Genomic DNA, 21,713 nt, shown 5'->3' on the forward strand with positions numbered 1-21,713 from the left:
TCTTTTATTCGTATTCCTAAATTATTTATATGTTGCTGAACTCAAATGAAACACAAAAACAGTGTTAGCAATATCCCCAAAAATATTAAATAGGGAGAATGTCGTGGCTTTTCTGTATGAATGTCAAAGTATTTATGTTGTGTATTGTCAAAAGCTTTTCAAATAATAATATTTCAAGAACTTTTCAAAGTTCCTTGCATGAAGCATTTGATCCTGTTGTCATTTACTTCATAAGACAACAAACCCTGTGACACCAGTTGAGGTCGCACTGTGAAATATGGAGAAAACCACAGATTGAACACAGTATGTTTGCAGGGGTATCTGCCTTGTATTTTGAAAATCTATTAGTTTTTTGGTCTTATCAAAGGGAACAGCGGTTTTTCATTTATGTGATTGGCCATTTTGAGGACATGACTTGGCGTGTGGCTTACATTTTCTAATGCACATGTGGTTTTATTTCGATTTTTTGGAATCATATTTTCATTGAGGTGTAAAATGCAAAACCTCCTCAAACTCAGCCCTGGATTTTTTTTTCTCCTTCATCTTCTTCAGTTATTTATGACCGTTTACCACTGATTTAGACAGAGGACTCTGAGATAAATCACCCAACTCTTTATTTTAAATGTTTTTACTGTTTCTATACAGTATGTCTGTTCCAGTAGTCTTTACCATACTGTGAGTCCATGGCTGCAATGTCCACAGTCATAACAAGGCTCGACCATTAAAATATAAACCTTTATTTAGTTCCAAAATGACGCGGCTGTCATCCAGAGTAATTTCAACCAAATACTGTGCGGAAACCAAAGTTAAACCCATGAAAACAATTATTTTTACATGATGTGGTTTTAATGAACATGTGGTAACTATGGCACCATCTGCTGGATCAAGTCAGTTATTAAAGACTAATGAAGTAACACGTGCCATGTGAATTTGTGATGTCTCATTTTTACTTTATTCTTATTCCCATGAAAGAACGACTACTTGACCCTTGTTAGTGGAATCAAGTATTCTTTTTTTTACTGGTACTCAACCATTGATTTACATGCAGTATTTGCTCTTAGATAAATAATGTAAAAATATACCCCTTTTATATTCATTGCATTGGATATACTTTTTGTTGTCATCTCATGACAATAATGGAAGTCAATCACACCTTTTCAAAGTAAAAGATCCGTTATGGCACTGAACCCAGGTAATACTCTGGTTTCAGTATATTTACTAATGTATTAGTAATGAATTAATAGATATTGGATTTTAAGAATTGCAATCACAAAAATAACATTGAAGTCGATTCTGATGTCAGCAGAGTTTAACACACATTTATCTAAGAAACACACCTCTGTATTCCTATTATATACCAGCAGGTGGTGTTGTGAACATGGCAAATAGGATATCTATTGCAAACTGTGCATATTTGGGTTTGAAGCAACTACATTCAATTCATTAAAAACAGAGCCACTTCATGTAAGGTTGCTCTATGACAGGACAAGTGATGTCAGAACATGACACTCTCCATGTCTTCGTCGTTAAGGAGACAACCTGCTTTTGAATAAGGAAGTGTTTAACCCAGTTTTGAACTTTGTTTTTGTGTTTCTGAATTTGGTATCAGTTAACCAGCCATCCGGCTAAAAGCCTCATTCTTCTTTAAATCCTCACTGAGCTTCACACCAGCAGTGACCTTCGGTGTTTCTGTAACAACAGGACACTCAGTCATGTGGAAAACACAACAGAGCAGCCCGGGCCAGGCCTCATGCACAGGGGACAGAGAGGGAGGAGGGAGGAGGGAGGAGGGAGGAGGGAGGAGGGAGGAGGGAGGAGGGTGGAGGGTGGAGGCTGGCTCCATTTCCTACCACAGCAACAATGGATCAAACAGCAGGAAACACGACTCTTGAATTGTTGAAATCTCCAATTACAGGAGAGGTAGAGTTTCAACAATCAAACTGAAAGTGCAATAAAAGACTCAGCATTTTATAGGAAGAAAATTAATTAAAACAATTAAAGTAAGTGGATTGGTGAAACAGTTCTGTGTTTTTTTCATATTTAATTTATAACTTTACTTTTTCAAGGACAAGAAAAGCTCATTTTATTTAGATTATTTATCTCAGACAATCATTTACATCAAATATCTTTCTCTGTGAACCATTCTGTATTTGTGTATGCCCCATAAAGCTCAGTTTAACCCTGACTCCAGAATTGAAGATTGAAATTGTGCAGTTCTGATCAGCTATGAGACAGATTTATAAACAAAGTCTCTGGTTCTCATGTTTTTGTGAATCTGACTGAATATCCTTGACTGACTCCAGAAGATCTCCTTGGGGATCTCAGCCCCCCCACAGAGCCTGTGACTTTGCATATCTCAGTGTAGTGCACAAACACGAAGACAATCCATTGTTTGCTTTATCGCCCGTGGCTGAGCTCTGTGTGCCTGACACACGCGGGGGTCCGGGTTATACATTATCTCGGTGCAGGACGGGGGGCTGGTGATGTGTGGCGGAGCATGTTTGCACATCGCATTCCTCGGCTGAATGATTGGCTTCGCCTACCCAACTAAACACTTATTTATTCACAACAAAGCTTGTTACCATAGAGTTCCAAGAAACTATAAGTACTTGACAAATCCTAACAGACGCACCCACAGCAGATCTCCTCCGCTGGTCCTCACGTGAGCAGCAGGAATTTATAATCATGGTAAGCTTCTGCAGTTTCAGCACCTGTTTATTACTTTCTTGCCTCAAGTATGAATACAAACAGTGACGTGCTATTCTTCTAACAACACCTTTTTTCTATGCCAGCGGGAATGCCTCTCTGTCCATGTTGGTCAGGCCGGCGTCCAGATGGGCAATGCCTGCTGGGAGCTGTACTGCCTTGAGCACGGCATCCAGCCGGACGGTCAGATGCCCAGCGACAAGTCCATCGGAGGAGGAGACGACTCCTTCAACACCTTCTTCAGTGAGACTGGAGCTGGCAAGCATGTTCCCAGAGCTGTCTTTGTGGACCTGGAGCCAACTGTCATCGGTAAGATATTTTGTTCTATTCTAACTGTTACTGTAGAGGAAACTGGATTCAGGAACTACTTATTATATCGTCTCCGTTTTCCAATGACAGATGAGGTCCGCACAGGCACCTACCGCCAGCTCTTCCATCCTGAGCAGCTGATCACTGGAAAAGAGGACGCAGCCAATAACTATGCTCGGGGTCACTACACCATCGGGAAAGAGATTATTGACCTGGTGCTGGACAGGATTCGTAAACTGGTGAGTTTGCCTGCAGAGGTTGTGTGTTTGAGTTCAGAGTGAAGAGGAGTATGGAAAGAATTCTGTGATTTTATTTCCCTGCAGGCTGACCAGTGCACAGGGCTCCAGGGTTTCCTCATCTTCCACTCCTTTGGAGGAGGAACCGGCTCAGGCTTCACCTCTCTGCTGATGGAGCGTCTCTCTGTCGACTACGGCAAAAAGTCCAAGCTGGAGTTTGCGGTTTACCCAGCTCCTCAGGTGTCCACTGCCGTGGTGGAACCCTACAACTCCATCCTGACCACCCACACCACCCTGGAGCACTCTGACTGCGCCTTCATGGTAGACAATGAGGCCATCTATGACATCTGCCGCAGGAACCTGGACATCGACCGCCCGTCCTACACCAACCTCAACAGGCTGATTGGACAGATCGTCTCCTCCATCACCGCCTCCCTGCGCTTCGATGGCGCCCTGAACGTCGACCTGACAGAGTTCCAGACCAACTTGGTGCCCTACCCTCGTATCCACTTCCCTCTGGCCACCTACGCCCCAGTTATCTCTGCAGAGAAGGCCTATCACGAGCAGCTGTCTGTATCACAGATCACCAACGCCTGCTTCGAGCCAGCCAATCAGATGGTGAAATGCGACCCTCGTCACGGCAAGTACATGGCCTGCTGCCTCCTGTACCGTGGAGACGTGGTGCCCAAAGACGTGAACACGGCCATCGCCACCATCAAGACCAAGCGCACCATCCAGTTTGTGGACTGGTGCCCCACAGGGTTCAAGGTGGGCATCAACTACCAGCCCCCCACGGTGGTTCCTGGTGGAGACCTGGCCAAGGTGCAGAGGGCCGTGTGCATGCTGAGCAACACCACCGCCATCGCAGAGGCCTGGGCTCGCCTGGACCACAAGTTCGACCTCATGTACGCCAAGAGGGCCTTCGTCCACTGGTACGTCGGAGAGGGCATGGAGGAGGGAGAGTTCTCTGAGGCCAGAGAGGACATGGCCGCCCTGGAGAAGGATTACGAAGAGGTCGGAACCGACAGTGTTGTCGATGAGGATGAAGGAGAGGAGTATTAGATCACTCATCGATGCCCGAGTCCAGAAAACAGACCCTTGCCTGAACCTGTAACCAGACCATCAAAACCATCGGGCAAGAGGGGGAGGAATATTTAATTTGAAATAAACAAATCAAACCATTCTCTGGTCAGGTACGATAATTTCCCTCAAAATAAGATAATCATAAGCTTCCTGTACGATACTACAACATTTCCCATCTGGCAATGCTGTTTGGAGCTGAGAGAGACAGTGGTCTGAGAAGAGGATGTAAACTGATGTAGTCCTTGTTTCTTGTTATATCATGACAGTAAAAACAATATAAAAGAGCTGTGGTGTCGCTGTGTTTTCTTGGTGTGTGTCTTTTGTTCACTTCTACCAAAACAAACATTCATGCTGTGTTGACCAAGGTTTTTTACTTAAGGGGACAGTGGGAACATTAACGCTGTTCAAAGTGCTTTACTGGTGATTAACTAAACATAGGATGTTAGAAATTAATTACAACTGTGTACATTAAGGTTTAGAGACCAATGCATGCCAAAATAATTAATAATAGAAAAGACAACAATAAAAGGAGTTAAGATTTGTTTTTATATACTAATATGAAAATGAAAAAAGTATAACGATGGCAAAATAAATAATGATAATTATAATTAAGAGAAGCAAATGTGTGACAGACGCAAACATTTCAAAAACTACAACAAAAAGAGAACAAATATCTCCTGGTGAAAAAGCGGTGACGTACACATATAAGGTCATGTCTGAAAATGGCTGAAGAGGCCTTGCAGGATCACAACAGCCACCACCTCCCTATTGTGTGATGATGATTAGCTGCTCCCTCCAGCTCTGTGTTTACATGAGCAATGGAAGCGTCTGTGCACGACACACACTCTGTGAACCCCTGCGTCGCCGGAGCAGATTAACTGACACCCAAGAGCAGGGAAGGCCGGAGAAAAGCGTTGTTGGGGAAACTTAATCGGAGCCTGTTCCAACAATCCTCCTGTGGCAAGTTTGTTGCAACGTCTCCATGGTTACACTGAGATACAAAGAAGACAATGAAGAGTTGTTTTCAAGCGGTAAACTGATGGAGATGTTTCTACCAGGATTTCTTTAAAGGTTTTCAGTCTCCCAAAAACAATACACTTCCAAACTCTCAGGGGAAAACAATAATCCTTTGTTAATCTCTATCTTTAATCCAGTCGATCTAATATGACTGCAGAACTCCTTCATTCTATTTCTGTGGAAACGTGTCTCACATTCCCTGTTGCTGGAAAAGAAACAGTGATCTTGAATGGGACCTGCCTGATGGAGTGTGCTCTAATGTTTACCCAGATAGAGGGTTCACCTTTGCAGTGCACATGGATCGGAACCAGAGAGGTGACGCCACGCTGATCTGTAACAAAAGTCCATCCAGGTCACTCAGGGGATGTGTGTGTTCTCTCTCCTTGGCGAGTTCAGGAAACAGAAGCTTAAAATGTGTCATATTAACAGGATCAGGTTTTAATCGAATTCAAACTCCAGAAGTGTTATATTTCTAAACTTTTCTACCAAACGCTGTGAGCAAGTTTGACCCCTGTCAAACTAACTTGTCTCGGTGTCATATTTCACAGCCATTCAGCTCATTGTTGTTAGTTACACATCTGCTTAACAACAGCCGTTCTTCCTGAGATCCGTGCAGGTGGGGGGTACTAGTAGACGTTCTTTTCTTTTTTGTGTGTGTGTGTGCTCGTCCTCCTCGCCTGTCACTGTAGGAGATGGTGTTTGCGTCTCCAGCTCCTCCGGTTACCACAACACGCCGGGCTGTTGCCTAGCGATGCTGCACATTAAAGCAGCCCCTTGCACTCGCACCTGACACAACTTCCCCAGCCACTCTTCTCAGGTGAACAAGGGACTTTTTGCAGAGCTGAAAACATGGTAAGGACCACTTTCATATTTATCTTTTTTATGAATTATGGATAAAAACAGCGCATATAGATAGATGTGGATTAATATAGATGTATATATCAATATGTTGTGCAATGCCTTTTAATTTAGGTTTGCTCATTAATGCAAAAGGAGCTATTTGTAATATAATTTGTGCAATGCATGTTATATTTTTATGCTTTTTCTGTTTGCTGCAAAAAAGCAAGTTGAAGCCTTACTAGATTTTAAAGCTGCAAACATGATCTCATGCCATCCTGTTGTACATTTATTTCCCTTGTGAGTGAGGTTTATAAATTCACCTATTTACCTGGGGTGAAATATACTTTTCCACTATAAAATGTCCCTGTATCTTAATATGGAACACACTGGACAGGATGATTGGTGCACGGGATCACTTGAGTTTGACTCAGCTGCAAGGTATCAGAGGGATCAAGTAACAGCTCTCTTACGGGGAAATACATCTCACCACTACTGGTTGCTTTTTGTCGGAAATGATTTTGCCCACTTAATTATGGCCCATGTCTTTTCCCCAAATTGGTATTTTATGGTTACATTTTATTATCCTGTTACCATAATGCACTTTATATTTATTTGTTGGGATTTTATAATTATTATACTACATTACTTATATCCATCCATCTAATTTTGGTTCTTCACATCTGCTCTGCTCTCTTCTTCTCGCAGCGTGAATGTATCTCAGTCCATGTTGGTCAGGCCGGCGTCCAGATAGGCAATGCATGCTGGGAGCTGTACTGTCTTGAGCACGGCATCCAGCCGGACGGTCAGATGCCAAGCGACAAGACCATCGGAGGAGGAGACGACTCCTTCAACACCTTCTTCAGTGAGACTGGAGCTGGCAAACATGTTCCCAGAGCTGTCTTTGTGGACCTGGAGCCAACTGTCATCGGTAAGATAATTTTTTCTATTCTAACTGTTACTGTAGAGGAAACTGGATTCAGAAAAATACTTATTAAATCGTCTCTGTTTTTCCAATGACAGATGAGGTCCGTACAGGCACCTACCGCCAGCTCTTCCATCCAGAGCAGCTGATCACTGGAAAAGAGGACGCAGCCAATAACTATGCTCGGGGTCACTACACCATCGGGAAAGAGATTATTGACCTGGTGCTGGACAGGATTCGTAAACTGGTGAGTTTGCCTGCAGAGGTTTTGTGTTTGAGTTCAGAGTGAAGAGGAGTATGGAAAGAATTCTGTGATTTTATTTCCCTGCAGGCTGACCAGTGCACAGGGCTCCAGGGTTTCCTCATCTTCCACTCCTTTGGAGGAGGAACCGGCTCAGGCTTCACCTCTCTGTTGATGGAGCGTCTCTCTGTCGACTATGGCAAGAAATCGAAGCTTGAGTTTGCCATCTATCCAGCTCCTCAGGTGTCCACTGCCGTGGTGGAGCCCTACAACTCCATCCTGACCACCCACACCACCCTGGAGCACTCTGACTGCGCCTTCATGGTAGACAATGAGGCCATCTATGACATCTGCCGCAGGAACCTGGATATCGAGCGTCCCACCTACACCAACCTCAACAGGCTGATTGGACAGATCGTCTCCTCCATCACCGCCTCCCTGCGCTTCGATGGCGCCCTGAACGTCGACCTGACAGAGTTCCAGACCAACTTGGTGCCCTACCCTCGTATCCACTTCCCTCTGGCCACCTACGCCCCAGTTATCTCTGCAGAGAAGGCCTATCACGAGCAGCTCTCTGTATCGGAGATAACCAATGCCTGCTTCGAGCCAGCCAATCAGATGGTGAAATGTGACCCTCGTCACGGCAAGTACATGGCCTGCTGCCTCCTGTACCGTGGAGACGTGGTGCCCAAAGATGTCAACTCTGCCATCGCCACCATCAAGACCAAGCGCACCATCCAGTTTGTGGACTGGTGCCCCACAGGCTTCAAGGTGGGCATCAACTACCAGCCCCCCACGGTGGTTCCTGGTGGAGACCTGGCCAAAGTGCAGAGGGCCGTGTGCATGCTGAGCAACACCACCGCCATCGCAGAGGCCTGGGCTCGCCTGGACCACAAGTTCGACCTCATGTACGCCAAGAGGGCCTTCGTCCACTGGTACGTCGGAGAGGGCATGGAGGAGGGAGAGTTCTCTGAGGCCAGAGAGGACATGGCCGCCCTGGAGAAGGATTACGAAGAGGTCGGAACCGACACCGTCGGCGATGAAGGAGAGGAAGAGGGGGAGGAATATTAGATTTGAAATAAAACCATCATTGACTCTGTCCTTTCTGTGTCAGTAAGTTTCGAACAAACTGTTGCACAATGAATTGTCCAACTGTCAACATTTAGACATGATGTAGAGTGAGAACATATGATAAATCGTAAAATGTGGGTGACGGTGCACGATTTTTATCTCTGCTTTTATTCTTTATTCTTTATTGATTATCTATCTCTTATGTATTCTTTTTTTTTTTTACAAAAGTGTTTTTCAGAAAGGATAATAAACTAATTTGACCAACTTGTCAGGCCAACTTTCTTCTTTTGAAAGTAGAATTATTCTTGGGTTGTGCTGCAGGATGCTACTCAATCATATTTATTAACATTTCAGCCATTACCATTCTTTATTTGTAACTTATAAGAGTCCAGGTCGTATTATAAATAATATTCGAAAGACTTGTTATCCATCTATGGCATGAATTATTATTTAAACATATTAAATATGTGCTTAATCATTTAGTCATCAACATATTTTCCAAAGAAATTCACGTTACATTTCAAATTCCAAGCAAATTCCCCTGTTGTCAGGTAGAAAAAAAGGTTCCTGTCTCAGTGAAGGAGAGGAAGATGCCCCACTGCTCCTCACAATGCATCTCCCCTTCTGAAAGTATGTATCCTATGTATATAAATGGAGCATATAAATAGAATATTGTTAAAACTGAATGGTCATATTTATAAGAAATGAATACAAATGTGGCCAAACATGTCATTTGGGTGTGATATCGGAATTTCTTTAAAAAAAACTCTGATTACTAATTGAGTTACCTACAATCTAGATTATGAGTCCCAAAATGTTCATAATTGGTGCAACTTTGATTATGATATTGACTGGAAGATGATTCAGTCATAGCCACACGGGTACCTCCTCACACACAAGGTTAATACAGTGTTATTTATGCTGATTCATCATGAAAGTATTTCTTATATAAGATTCGGAGTGACACAGATGTAAACTGATCTTTCTGTGAACTGTAACCTGAAACCTGCTCCCATCTGTTTAAGTCTTGCAGGTTTATGCATAGACGATGGAAGGATATTCATAATTTCAAAGCTAACTGATCTTGTATTTTGTTACCAATGATTACAGTTACAACAAAAGGATTGCCTTTATTTAATTATTAACTTGACATTATTTCTTGCCAAGTTCCACATCCACAAATGTAAGTTCACCAACAAAATCCCCCACGTCTGTGAATTATTAAAAGCAATGGAGCCGTACGTGTGGACAGGTTCCCTCTCTGAAAAACAAAACAGCCATCAAAACAATGACTGTTTGCAACACCCTTTAAAGTATTTATATGAATTTGATATCCAGCTCTTGAGTCCTCTTTCTTCCTTTGTTGTTGCTTCAGTTAATTAATTTAACACTTTTTTTCTTAAGGTGGATCCTACATGTGACAATCCTGTTCTTCTGTTTCAACACTGTATGTGGCCTTTGTAGGTTAACTGTCTAAAACAAATTTGCAATGAAATAAAAAAATAATTCTGGTCACGTGCTGCAACATGTCTTTGTTCTTTCAGGAGTAACACTCAACATTTTGAATGACATGTATCCAACCCAGAATTTCTTGCATAAAAGATTAAATTAGGAAAGATAACTCGTGTATTTTCTGTTAGAAAAACCTTGAGACTGTGGAGCCTGTTTTTCCTTCTTTATTGATGATGCCATGTGGCAACGCAGTGCAAAAGAGGGGCTGTGCACAGAGCTGGGAATAAATGATATCACTGTGAACAAACACATTTCCCCTCATAAATAATTGCTCTAAATTTGTTGCATGTCATCGCATCACATTCTGCGCGGTGCAGCACCTGAACGCAACACCGCTGGCTCGACGTCACTTCCGCCTCGCTCCCGCCCAAGGAAAAAGCTCTAACCGCCACTCTGGCTCCGCCCTCTGGGAGCCTATAAAGTCCGGGAGCCCGCGCCCCTCCCTTCAGTGCAGCCATCCTTCACAACCTGATCCTCACGTCGGAGAGAAGGAGCCACACACTGAGTCAAGATGGTGAGTTCTCATTGTTGAAACACTTTGGGCGGAAAAGGCTTAACGTCGTCCTGACAGGCACTGGGTTGCAGGACAAGATGGAACCTCCACGATAGGTTCTCGCACGACGAAATGCGTAAATGTCTATTTACGTTTTTACACAGTGTAGAAAAGGTTCTGGAAAAATCGTTGAATTGGTAACGGTCCTATTGTGCCGCGGACAAAATGGTGTCACGTCGAACGAGGCCGGACAACTGGCGCAGGGTGGGATTAACGCCACCACACCGAGGCTGGTGGAATAATGGGACAATTCTCGATGTGCCCGACGTGTTTTTTTTTTCTCCCGGAGGATGACGACCTGAAAACGGAGAAGATGATGTTGGGGAGTGGGAGTCGATGCGCATTTGTCCAGCGAGGGCCGCCATCGGGATAACGCCCTGTCCGCGAATGTCGCACTTTACGCCGGGCTTTGTCTCCATTTCAGGGCGGGACGACCCCCCCCCCCCAGCTTTTTTTTTTTTTTTACACTTCCTCCTTTTCCTTTTTAACCACTTCTTTCCTTCTTTTCTTTTTTTGGGGATAATCTGCTGTGCAGGGTGGGGGGGATGGGAAAGCGGATCACGCCACAGGTCTGCAACAACCTGCCATGTGACTCAGCATGCTTTATCCATCAGGTCTGCAGGAAACCGTTACCTCAGGCTCGGGTTCTCCAAAAAATAATGACCTTTAATAACGAAGGACATCTTGATATTAAAACGTTTTACATCGTAGTTACATCAAATCAATAAGACTCGTATTTACCCCTCAGTGCTGGTTGAAGTTTAAAATGACCTGATGGTACAAAACGAGAGCCAATGAATTTTAAAAAACGTTCTCAGATTTTGCTTTATCGGATTAATTAAATATTGGGCGTGTCTGTTTTGGGGACACCTACTGGTGAAGATGCGCGGCGCAGCTTTATACCCCCTTACCTCGCCCTCCCCTTCCCATCGTGAAGGGGACCATGTGCTAGGGTTGGGCCGTACGGGGAAAAATATCTTCTTCAGAGTTTTATTTCATATCGAATATCAATAGAAACATTTTCTTGCACGTTTCTATATATGTACAAACGTTTTTCTTATGCACAAAACAGATTTTTACTTGTTCATACAATCATCCTGTGCAGCTTACTGTATATAAACGTTTTAATAAATATTTTTAATCTCATAAAATGTTTCTATTGCCATTTTATATTTCTTTCTTCTCTGACCTTTATAAAAACCTGTTGAAATCGTATTAATGTTCCTGGATAAAAAAGGGCGTCGCTTCCTCTGCAACAAAGGGGTCAAAACGGTGCAGCTGCTGATTGATCTGGGCGAGTCAGTGCACCATAGGAGAAGATGTCAATCATTTTTAGTGCAGCCTGAATGTGAAGTGGGTCATGCTGCAGGTTCATGTGCATATCAGCAGTTACTTCACAGGATTTGAGCTGGGGAATGACCTTTGTTTCCCCCTTTGTCTCTACAGCGTGAATGTATCTCTATCCATGTCGGCCAAGCCGGAACCCAGATGGGAAATGCCTGCTGGGAGCTCTACTGTCTGGAGCATGGCATCCAGCCTGATGGTCAGATGCCCAGCGGCAAGAACATGGGCGGAGGCGACGACTCCTTCAACACTTTCTTTAGCGAGACTGGAGCTGGCAAGCATGTTCCCAGAGCTGTCTTTGTGGACCTGGAGCCAACTGTCATCGGTGAGCAACTAAACAGAGGAGGAACTTTTACTAGAGCTTTAATGAAAGTTATTCAGGATCTCATTGAATTATTTTCCTGTTAAGTAATTTGTTTAAACACATGCAGCTCAATTGCACCTACAAACAATTGAGCAAGACTAAAGTATATATTTTTTTCTTGTTGCTTCTTAGATGAAGTCAGAACCGGTACCTACCGCCAGCTCTTCCACCCCGAGCAGCTGATCACTGGAAAGGAGGATGCAGCCAATAACTACGCTCGTGGTCACTACACTGTTGGAAAGGAGATCATCGACCTGGTTCTGGACAGGACCCGTAAACTGGTGAGCTAATCCCCAGTGTTAAATGTACAGCATTTTCAATTGAGAAAAAGCTTGTTTTTAACAACCATGTTTCCTTGCAGGCTGACCAGTGCACAGGGCTCCAGGGTTTCCTCATCTTCCACTCCTTTGGAGGAGGAACCGGCTCAGGCTTCACCTCTCTGCTGATGGAGCGTCTCTCTGTCGACTACGGCAAAAAGTCCAAGCTGGAGTTTGCGGTTTACCCAGCTCCTCAGGTGTCCACTGCCGTGGTGGAACCCTACAACTCCATCCTGACCACCCACACCACCCTGGAGCACTCTGACTGCGCCTTCATGGTAGACAATGAGGCCATCTATGACATCTGCCGCAGGAACCTTGACATTGAGCGCCCTTCCTACACCAACCTCAACAGGCTGATTGGACAGATCGTCTCCTCCATCACAGCCTCTCTGCGCTTCGATGGCGCCCTGAACGTGGACCTGACAGAGTTCCAGACCAACTTGGTGCCCTACCCTCGTATCCACTTCCCTCTGGCCACCTACGCCCCAGTTATCTCCGCAGAGAAGGCCTATCACGAGCAGCTCTCCGTGGCTGACATCACAAACGCCTGCTTCGAGCCAGCCAATCAGATGGTGAAATGCGACCCTCGTCACGGCAAGTACATGGCCTGCTGCCTCCTGTACCGTGGAGACGTGGTGCCCAAAGACGTCAACTCTGCCATCGCCACCATCAAGACCAAGCGTACCATCCAGTTTGTGGACTGGTGCCCCACAGGGTTCAAGGTGGGCATCAACTACCAGCCCCCCACGGTGGTTCCTGGTGGAGACCTGGCCAAGGTGCAGAGGGCCGTGTGCATGCTGAGCAACACCACCGCCATCGCAGAGGCCTGGGCTCGCCTGGACCACAAGTTCGACCTCATGTACGCCAAGAGGGCCTTCGTCCACTGGTACGTCGGAGAGGGCATGGAGGAGGGAGAGTTCTCTGAGGCCAGAGAGGACATGGCCGCCCTGGAGAAGGATTACGAAGAGGTCGGAGCCGACAGTGTTGGCGAGGAGGATGAAGGAGAGGAGTATTAAATGACCATGACATCGGTGTTGTGTTTGACCATTTCTGTCATTTGTTCTGATCGTTCTGATCATAAATAAAACTTTAAATGTTACAGTCATTCTATGTCCTGTGTTCACTTGATTTGTGCACTCTAGGTTTATAATAAGCATCAGTGATGTTGGATTTAGATCAATAATTCTTGTTCTCATACTGGGGAAGGTTGGTATTTCTAAACGCACAATTTGTAAATGCAGCTTTAATTTAAAAATCCTGAACTGTTTAAAGGGAAATATTAACATTTGAATCATTCCACTGTCACCAGTGTTGTAGTTACTATTGGTGTCAATAAAACTTGGTGATAATAACTCTTATTTTAGTATTGGTCCAAACTAGAAGGTTATGTCTACTAATTTTGAGAAAGCATAAAAGCTTTAATGAGATTAATGAATAGGATTCAAGACGATCATGTGCACAGTTCCATACAGCAGTCGCTGGCTATGAAGTTTTTGTCACAGACTCTCTTCTAGCATGATCAAATATTTGAGAACCACAAGTGTAGCAATTGAATATGAAACTATATTATTAAAACATAAATTATAAACTAAAGTATCTTGCTGAGTAGAATGAATAAGTAGAAAGCCAGAGGCTTTTCTTCTAGATGTAATCAGAGATATAAAATCATTAAAGAAAACGATGTAATTAAATTAGCCCAATGAACAAACGAACATCACAGTATCCATCTATGATGAAAGTAACGGTAAGATTAAAGTAATACGCCTCATCCTTTCAAGGGTCACGTGGCCTGCGTCGTAACCTAGGAGACGTTTTGTGCATTTCCGGGTTGTCGGGAGTCGAAAACAAGAGGGGCACCAACGCGCCCGGGACACCGAGCAAAGCGGATTAAAGTCCCGCAGAGATGGCGGGGGAGGCCGAGGACGAGATACCAGGTCAGGAACGATCCTCTTCTCTCTACCGGACTCTCTCTCCGGCTCGTAGCGAAATGTTATAATACAAAAAAGCCCTCACTTAGCGTCAGCACTTGGCTAATCGACGACATGCAGTGGTTAGCTTCTGCTGTAGCTAACTGGCTAACCGACCCTAAGCTACTCACCCCCCCCCCGTTTCAGTCCCTCGGTTGTTTATCACCCAGTTTCATTATCGTGTTGACTATTTTGCTGTGGTTGCTATTTCTATTTCCCGTTACCTGCTCCTCTACAGTTAAAGAAAACGACATGGTGAAAACGGTCATTTCGCAACGTGCTCAACAGTAATACGTTTTCCCGATGCCTTTTAAAACCCCATGTTTCAGTATCATCACACTTCTTCTTATATATATCAAAAGGTAATGTTGGGTTTGCGTGTAATCTGTCATATAACACGACATAATCACACGTGTACTTGCTGAAGTACACACAAGTTGTACACAACGCTTCCTACAGAGCTTTCTGTATATATAATTCTTTATCCACTGACGTCATTCACAATCATCTATTCATCCGTAATTAATTGGTTGGTACAGTCAGGAGCTTAATCCATCACTAACTATTCTAATTGTCTAAAGTCATTTTCAAGAAAAAAGGAAACAAACTTGAATTGTTTATTATTTACTTTTGAGGTATTCCACTGTTGATCAGATCAAATATGATACTTTATTCTGCCAACTTGGGCAGTTCTCACTGTTTTCTGATGTTTTTATGGATATGCGATGGATTGATTCATATTTGGAGCCTTTTTCCTCTTCACCTGTTTTGCCTTCTCACAGAGTCGGGAGCAGTTTTTACTTTTGGGAAGAGTAAATTCGCCGATAATGTCCCCAGTAAATTCTGGCTTAAAAACGACGTCCCACTCAAAATCGCCTGTGGGGACGAACACACCGCCTTAATAACGGGTAAGAGATGCTTTCTGAAAAGTGTTTCAAACATTAGCAATATTTGAATTTAAACTAACACTAGTTCTTACTTAAAAAAATTCAAAGATTTTATTGCTATATTCGATTTTTTCCGTGTTTTCGTCTCTGCAGAAAATGGGAAACTCTTCATGTTCGGCAGCAACAACTGGGGCCAACTCGGTCTGGGATCCAAACTGACTGTGAACAAGCCGACGTGTGTGAAAGGTCGGTCTTTAAAACGCTCTCTGTTCCTTATTTATTACTTCAACGCAGTGTGTATGGTGTGTTGCCACTGACAGCTGCTTTCAACCTCATCCAAGAGCAGTGAGGAGGGAGTCACTCAGAGGAGGAGGCGCCTCTGGACCTCTTGATTGTAAATAAAAAGCCATCTGACAGAAAATAATGTCTGCATAATGATGTATGTCTTTATAATAATATATTTAGTAGGTGGTTGGTTGAAATTCCTACATATTAGCCTGCTGGTACGACATGTGACGATCCTCTATTCTTATTTGCTCAGATATAACTAGAATTAGGAACATGAAATGTAAATGGGTAAAGTAAACTTAGTGAGGAAGAGAGACTCATTTTACATCCAGTCTTTTTAACTGTGAGAGTCCTGCTGAAGGGGAACTAAAGTATAATACCAATCCAGGGGGGGTCTGTAATCTGCTCTAATCTAGAGGCAGAGGGAGTTTGAGAGATTTCTGTGCTCTACCAGTAAAAATAAATAATACAGGGTAAAGGAGGCTTGAATAACTAGTTTCACGCTCCATGGCATGATTGAAATCACAGGAACACGTCTCGTAAGAGGGCCTTGAGTTAATAGTGATCATGCATGTAAAAAAGATAAATGTAGAAATGTTTATCAAAATATCTTTCAAATACTTTCAGCTCTGAAGTCTGAGAAAGTCCAGCATGTGGCCTGTGGAAGAAACCACACCCTCATCTGCACCGGTCAGTGTCTTTTCATTCAGTTAAAGATTCACTTAAAAGCTATTTAAAAACTATTCTGTCTCGTTTAGTTTTTTAAAGATTATGTTGTGTTTCCCCTGCAGCTCAGGGAAAAGTGTACACCTCGGGGGGGAACAGCGAGGGTCAGCTGGGGCTCGGCGACTGCGAGGAGAGGACGGCGTTTCAGCGGGTCCATTTCCTCGATTCCCACGGACCAATGAAAATGCTCGCTGCGGGTTCAAACACCTCCGCTGCTCTCACAGGTGAGACCCGACCACTGACACCTCAGCTCATGTAAAATGTAATTTGCTTTTTTTGTGGAATTTTATTAGAAATGTTAGCACTTAAGTCCTTACTGCTCAATACATATCACATATTAGTAAAGACTGACTTGTACATATGGTATTTTGTATTGTTAAATGATCTTTAATAAACTAAATGACCCTCCTGCTCCTCACAGAAAGTGGAAAACTCTTCATGTGGGGGGACAACGCTGAGGGTCAGGTCGGTTTGGGGAAGGAGAGTCACGCCACCTCGCCGCAGGAAGTCAGCGTGGGACAACCGATCAGCTGGGTGTCCTGCGGATACTACCACTCTGCCTTAGTGACGGGTGAGCAGAGACAGAGGGTCAAGGGTCATCACGATTCAGCAAAGGAAATGTATAGGAAAAGGAACGAGTGGGTGTAAGGTTAACAGATTATATGTCAGAAGGAAACACAAAACATCTCCAGGAAATCTTACAAATTAAATGATCTGAATCACATTTAATTTAGAAAGAAAAAAAACGTATTCATTATTCATTCTTAACTCAAAGGTTCACTTTCTAGGTCTATATGTAAAATAAAGCCGCCTCACTGTGATAATTTGAAGGAAAGTGCAAACCTAAAGTTTCTAGTTGTGTAAAAAGTATTTCCCTCTACATCTCAGTTGACGGAGACCTCTACACGTTTGGAGAGCGTGACAGCGGCAAACTGGGTCTGGGCACCGGCCAGCTGCCCAGACACCGAGTCCCCCAGGTGGTGAAGAGCATCAAGGAGCCGGTGACACAGGTGGCCTGTGGGGGTGGACACACTGTGGCGCTAACAGGTAACAACCAACACGGGAGATGGAGCTCAAGACAGTTGATCATTTAGATTGTTTTGGTGCATTCATTCTTTAAGGTTCAAATTAACTGGAATCACACATATGTGTACACATAGTACATATAGCATAGTTCATGCTCTTTGTTTCTTCGATCTCCTCTAGAGGAAGACGTGTACACGTTCGGCCTCGGCCAGTTTGGACAGCTCGGTCACGGGACGTTTACATTCGAGTGCCGGACGCCGCGTCTGGTCGAACACTTCAGGAAGGGGCGGGTCCGTCAGGTGGCCTGCGGAGAGAATCACACTGCACTGGTCACTGGTAAATGCTGCCTGTTTTTTATTATGTAGCTTCTGAATTTCTCATTAAATACCACTGTTCTGATCAAAATTCTACACAGACTAAGATGCTGATGTTATGTTTATTTGCAGATGGGGGTTTGCTCTACACATTTGGAGATGGCCGACACGGTAAACTGGGCCTCGGAGAAGAGAACTTTACCAACCAGTTCAAACCAACCCTGTGTCCACGCTTCCTCAAGTACAACGTCCAGGCAGTAGGTGTCTTTACTTTATATTGAATAAAATTCGCTTATATGTTAAAAAGAAAACACATGGTTTGTATAACATTTTGTGACGGATAAAGAAAACTCCTACAAATGGTGACCTATATTTTTTGTACACGTGTCCAGGCTGTGTGCGGCGGCTGTCACATGGTGGTGTTGGCTCAGCCGAGGGATCAGACCTGCAGCGATGTGACGCTGGAGGAGGACGACGTGACGGAGGTTTACCTGGAGAGGCCGTACGTGGAGCTGCTGGGGGAGACGGGCGACTCCTCCGCCCTGCAGAGGAGCCTCTCTGCTCGGGTTCGCCGGAGGGAGAGGGTGAGGGCACGGAGGCAGGATTCATCCATAGATAAAACAAGTTACAATTTCCAAAACAGTGCTGATGCTGGACAAACAGGATTCTAGTTTCCCTAATTTTGATACAAGGCAGAATTTTTCTACATATATTACCATGTGACTCCTGCTTACTCAAATGCTCTTCTGACGTTTGCCCGTAGGAGAGATCTCCAGAACAGTTTGGTACCATGTTCAGCACTCTGCAGGCCATGACACCTGGCTACCTCCAGCCGCCGCTTCCCGTCTCCAGCCACACCATCCCGCCCAGAGAGACTCCGCCCGAGCTCACCCACAGAAAGGTGCTCAACGGCGCTCACCGACACAGGAGCGCAGGGTCAAACCACCAGGGTACCTACCTCACCGCCACCTCCTAACCCTCCATTTCATAACTATAACAATTTTGATTCAACTCTTGACACTCGGGGAGAATCAGGAAACATCCGGCGTGAAAATTGGATTTTTAGACTAACATGGCATGCTTTTCTTTCCTGTCATGTCATTGAGACAGGGGGCGATGCAGACAGCCTCGTGGAGAGCCTGACCGACACCGACAGCGTTAAAGGTCTGGGAGAAACCACAGACTTCCTCAACATGGTGAGAAATGAGTCGATCCCCGGAGCTGTTCTTTATGTGACCTCTGACCTCAATGATAGTTCAGTTGATTATTTTCAATAATTTCTTCTCTATTCCTTCCTCCTGATAGACGCATGTGATGAAGATGGACCCCAGTGATCAAACCCTCACTCTGTCTCCAGTCCAGAAGGTAACTCACACGCTTTTTCTGTCATACACATATTTCTCATACTCATATTTGTTTCCTAATATAAACAGGAAAGAGGCAAACAATCCTTTACACTTAGTAATGAGAGAGTTTTGACGTTTAGAAATATCAAAATGTCTCTTCCACATGCAGCTTGTGTTCCTTTATCATCATGTAAAATCCTCCACCTATATCAGTATATCAAATACACTGCTTCGACTTCTCTCTTCTTCAGTTTTTTTCATGCTCATAAATATCTGATTTCCTGTCTCCTGATTTATCTGCATGTCTCTTACTCTCTCTCTCTAATGCATGCCTCTTTTTCCATCCTGTTTTTGCTTTCTCGTGCTGGGGGATAGAGGAAGGGTAAGCATGGTAAGACCACAGGACAGAAAGAGAACCTAGCGAGGAAGAGAAACCTCTCGAGGCAGAGCAGTTTCTCTTCGACTCCCCCATCTCGTAGGAGCGAGACTGTCTCTCCTTGCCAGGCGTTGCCCTCTGAGCTCATGAGGAGCCGCAGTGCTTCACAGAGACAGAAGACAGCAAACCTGAATAAAGAGAATGTGATGGGGGAGCTGGAGAGGAGACCCAGTAAAAACAAACTCCTGAATGCAGGGGACAGCAGGGAGGCAGCATCTAAGCAGCGACCCAGGTCAGCGCAGGGTAAAAGCAAAGTGATAGAGGTTGGCAGGAAGCAGTTTCCAGGGTCGAAACAGAGTCCTGAAACAAAAGAGATAGCTTCAGGTGTTGGCTCTGTGGCCAAAGGTAAGCAAGCTCAGCCGAAACCTTTAAAAAGCAAACCGATAATCGTGCAGAGTCATCAAGCGGGAGTTAGTTTGCAGAGTAAACGTAAGGACTCGTCTGGATTTCACCTGAGTGACGCCATGGAAGAGAAAAGCCTTCAACTGGTTTCCGGGACGAAAAGACGCCCCAAAGCTAAAGAGGTCCCCGATTTGTCCAAACAATCTAAGAATGAGAAAAACAAAAAAGAGGCTCAATCAGAGTCGCTAGATCTCGGTCTGCTCGCTGCGACCACCTCACTAGCTGCCGGAGCAGTGATAGCACATGAGGTGGTGTCCAGAAGCCACTTTAGCTCGCTGTCGTCATCTGAGAGCAGCCAAGGTGTCCTGAAAGACAATGCTAGGAAATCAAGAAGTGATCAATCTGCCGATTTAAGCCACAAATCCGCAGTCAGCATCAACATAACACCCGTGTCTGAGAGTCCTGACGAGAGGGTGACGAGCCTGGATGAAAGTAAGGAGGAGAGCGACGAGCAGTCAAACTCTGCAACAGTCAAACAGGAGGAGGAGGAGGAGGAGGAGGAGGAGGATGAAGATGAGAAGGGGCAGAGAACGAGTGCAGACATAAGTGAAGAAGAAGAGGAGGAGGAGAGCCAGAGTGTCGAGAAAGTCACAGCAGTTGAAGAAGATGAAGAAGACAGTGACACTCTTCAACCCGAAGATGAATCGGAAACAAGCAGGGATGAGGTGGAAGAGGAGAGTGCTGCTGAGGAAGAGGAGGAGGAGGAAGAGGCAGGAGGGAGTGAAAGTGAAGATGAGACTGAAGAGAAGGACAGCAAAGGAGGTGATGTAGAGGATGAGGAGGAACACGAGGAAGCATCAAGTCAGGAGACGGAAAGCAAGGGAGGAGAGAGTGAAAACGAGGAGGAGGAAGGTGAAGCAGAAGAAGAGGGGGATTTAGAAAGCGAGGGTGAAGAAGAAGAGGAGGATAAAACTGAACCTTTAAAGCCATTGGAAGACAGAGAAGAGAGTGAGGTAGAGAGTGCGGGAGAGACTGAGGATGAGGGAGAAGAGGGGGATGACGAGGGGGAAAAGGAGAGTAGTGCCGAGGAGGAAGAGGAGGAGAGTAGTGAGGAAGAAGAGAGCGAAAATGAGGCAGAAAGTGACAAAGACAATGAGGAAGAGGAAGATGGTGATAGTGAGGAGGAGGAAGAGGAAGAGGAGGAGGAGGAGGAAGAGGAAGAGAGTGATGAGGAAGAGACGGAGGCTAAAGAAAGTGAGGAGGAGGAGGGGGAGGAAGAAGAAGAGGAGGAAGAAGAAGAGAGTGAAGAGGAGGAGGAACAAGAGGAGGGGGAAGAAAAAGAGGATGAGGAAGAGGAAAAAGAGACTGAAGAGGAGGAAGAAGAAGAGGAAGAAGAAAAAGAGAGTGAAGAGGAGGAAGAAGAAGAGGAAGAAGAAAAAGAGAGTGAAGAGGAGGAGGAAGAAGAGGAGGGGGAAGAAAAAGAGGATGAGGAAGAGGGTGATAGTGAAGATGAGGAGGAGGAGGAGGAGGAGGAAGAAGAAGAGGAGGAAGAGGACAAAAAAGTCAAAAGTGCAAAATCTACAAGTAAACCCAGGTCAGGGGGCAAAGGTAATGCAGCGGGTGAGGAGGAGGAGTTTTGGGGCGATGTCTTACCTCAGTACCTCAACCTGAAATAACAGCGAGCTTTAAACTCATTATTTTATTATTAATCAACCTGTCGATTATGTTTTTAAATTAATGTTCATTAGAAATGTACAATAGGAAATATGATCCCTCCTCCATCTGAAGACCTGGTCCAGCAGAGACAATCTGTAGTTTTGATCCCTGAGTTATTATTATATAGCACTTAGCATAATATAAGTG

The 21,713-nt window shown here is 44.6% G+C and overlaps 4 protein-coding genes across 4 annotated transcripts; all 4 read left to right on the forward strand.

The window, feature by feature from the left end:
• Positions 1-2,819: 2,819 nt before the first annotated feature.
• On the forward strand, positions 2,820-4,313 carry LOC132996505 (tubulin alpha-1C chain-like). Its single transcript, XM_061066796.1, has 3 exons — positions 2,820-3,015; positions 3,106-3,254; positions 3,339-4,313. The coding sequence occupies exons 1-3, from the start codon at positions 2,835-2,837 to the stop codon at positions 4,311-4,313; spliced, it is 1,305 nt and encodes a 434-aa protein (XP_060922779.1). The 5' UTR covers positions 2,820-2,834.
• A 2,670-nt stretch (positions 4,314-6,983) lies between these two features.
• LOC132996687 (tubulin alpha-1A chain-like) lies at positions 6,984-8,425 on the forward strand. The gene is made up of 3 exons (XM_061067022.1): positions 6,984-7,119; positions 7,212-7,360; positions 7,445-8,425. The coding sequence occupies exons 1-3, from the start codon at positions 6,999-7,001 to the stop codon at positions 8,423-8,425; spliced, it is 1,251 nt and encodes a 416-aa protein (XP_060923005.1). The 5' UTR covers positions 6,984-6,998.
• Positions 8,426-10,387: 1,962 nt separating this feature from the next.
• Positions 10,388-13,623, forward strand: LOC132996686 (tubulin alpha chain). The gene is made up of 4 exons (XM_061067021.1): positions 10,388-10,451; positions 11,937-12,159; positions 12,331-12,479; positions 12,560-13,623. Exons 1-4 carry the CDS (start codon positions 10,449-10,451, stop codon positions 13,532-13,534), a joined length of 1,350 nt encoding a protein of 449 aa, XP_060923004.1. The 5' UTR covers positions 10,388-10,448; the 3' UTR covers positions 13,535-13,623.
• Positions 13,624-14,376: 753 nt separating this feature from the next.
• LOC132996685 (X-linked retinitis pigmentosa GTPase regulator-like) lies at positions 14,377-21,564 on the forward strand. The gene is made up of 14 exons (XM_061067020.1): positions 14,377-14,452; positions 15,268-15,393; positions 15,526-15,618; positions 16,288-16,350; positions 16,452-16,610; positions 16,808-16,957; positions 17,275-17,433; positions 17,593-17,748; positions 17,859-17,983; positions 18,119-18,310; positions 18,490-18,676; positions 18,837-18,922; positions 19,032-19,091; positions 19,448-21,564. Exons 1-14 carry the CDS (start codon positions 14,422-14,424, stop codon positions 21,524-21,526), a joined length of 3,666 nt encoding a protein of 1,221 aa, XP_060923003.1. The 5' UTR covers positions 14,377-14,421; the 3' UTR covers positions 21,527-21,564.
• The last annotated feature ends 149 nt before the right edge of the window (positions 21,565-21,713 follow it).

Source organism: Limanda limanda, chromosome 23 (assembly GCF_963576545.1).
Source record: "Limanda limanda chromosome 23, fLimLim1.1, whole genome shotgun sequence".
Lineage (NCBI taxonomy): Eukaryota > Metazoa > Chordata > Actinopteri > Pleuronectiformes > Pleuronectidae > Limanda > Limanda limanda.

Excerpts from the sequence above, each read along its gene's own strand:
- LOC132996505 (XM_061066796.1), top strand. The coding sequence starts at position 2,835 with ATGGGCAATGCCTGCTGGGAGCTGTACTGCCTTGAGCACGGCATCCAG. Across the intron at positions 3,016-3,105 it reads CCTGGAGCCAACTGTCATCG|ATGAGGTCCGCACAGGCACC; the intron begins GTAAGATATTTT and ends TTCCAATGACAG. Across the intron at positions 3,255-3,338 it reads TGGACAGGATTCGTAAACTG|GCTGACCAGTGCACAGGGCT; the intron begins GTGAGTTTGCCT and ends ATTTCCCTGCAG.
- LOC132996687 (XM_061067022.1), top strand. The coding sequence starts at position 6,999 with ATGCCAAGCGACAAGACCATCGGAGGAGGAGACGACTCCTTCAACACC. Across the intron at positions 7,120-7,211 it reads CCTGGAGCCAACTGTCATCG|ATGAGGTCCGTACAGGCACC; the intron begins GTAAGATAATTT and ends TTCCAATGACAG. Across the intron at positions 7,361-7,444 it reads TGGACAGGATTCGTAAACTG|GCTGACCAGTGCACAGGGCT; the intron begins GTGAGTTTGCCT and ends ATTTCCCTGCAG.
- LOC132996686 (XM_061067021.1), top strand. Across the intron at positions 12,160-12,330 it reads CCTGGAGCCAACTGTCATCG|ATGAAGTCAGAACCGGTACC; the intron begins GTGAGCAACTAA and ends GTTGCTTCTTAG. Across the intron at positions 12,480-12,559 it reads TGGACAGGACCCGTAAACTG|GCTGACCAGTGCACAGGGCT; the intron begins GTGAGCTAATCC and ends GTTTCCTTGCAG.
- LOC132996685 (XM_061067020.1), top strand. The coding sequence starts at position 14,422 with ATGGCGGGGGAGGCCGAGGACGAGATACCAG. Across the intron at positions 16,351-16,451 it reads CCACACCCTCATCTGCACCG|CTCAGGGAAAAGTGTACACC; the intron begins GTCAGTGTCTTT and ends TTTCCCCTGCAG. Across the intron at positions 17,984-18,118 it reads TCAAGTACAACGTCCAGGCA|GCTGTGTGCGGCGGCTGTCA; the intron begins GTAGGTGTCTTT and ends ACACGTGTCCAG.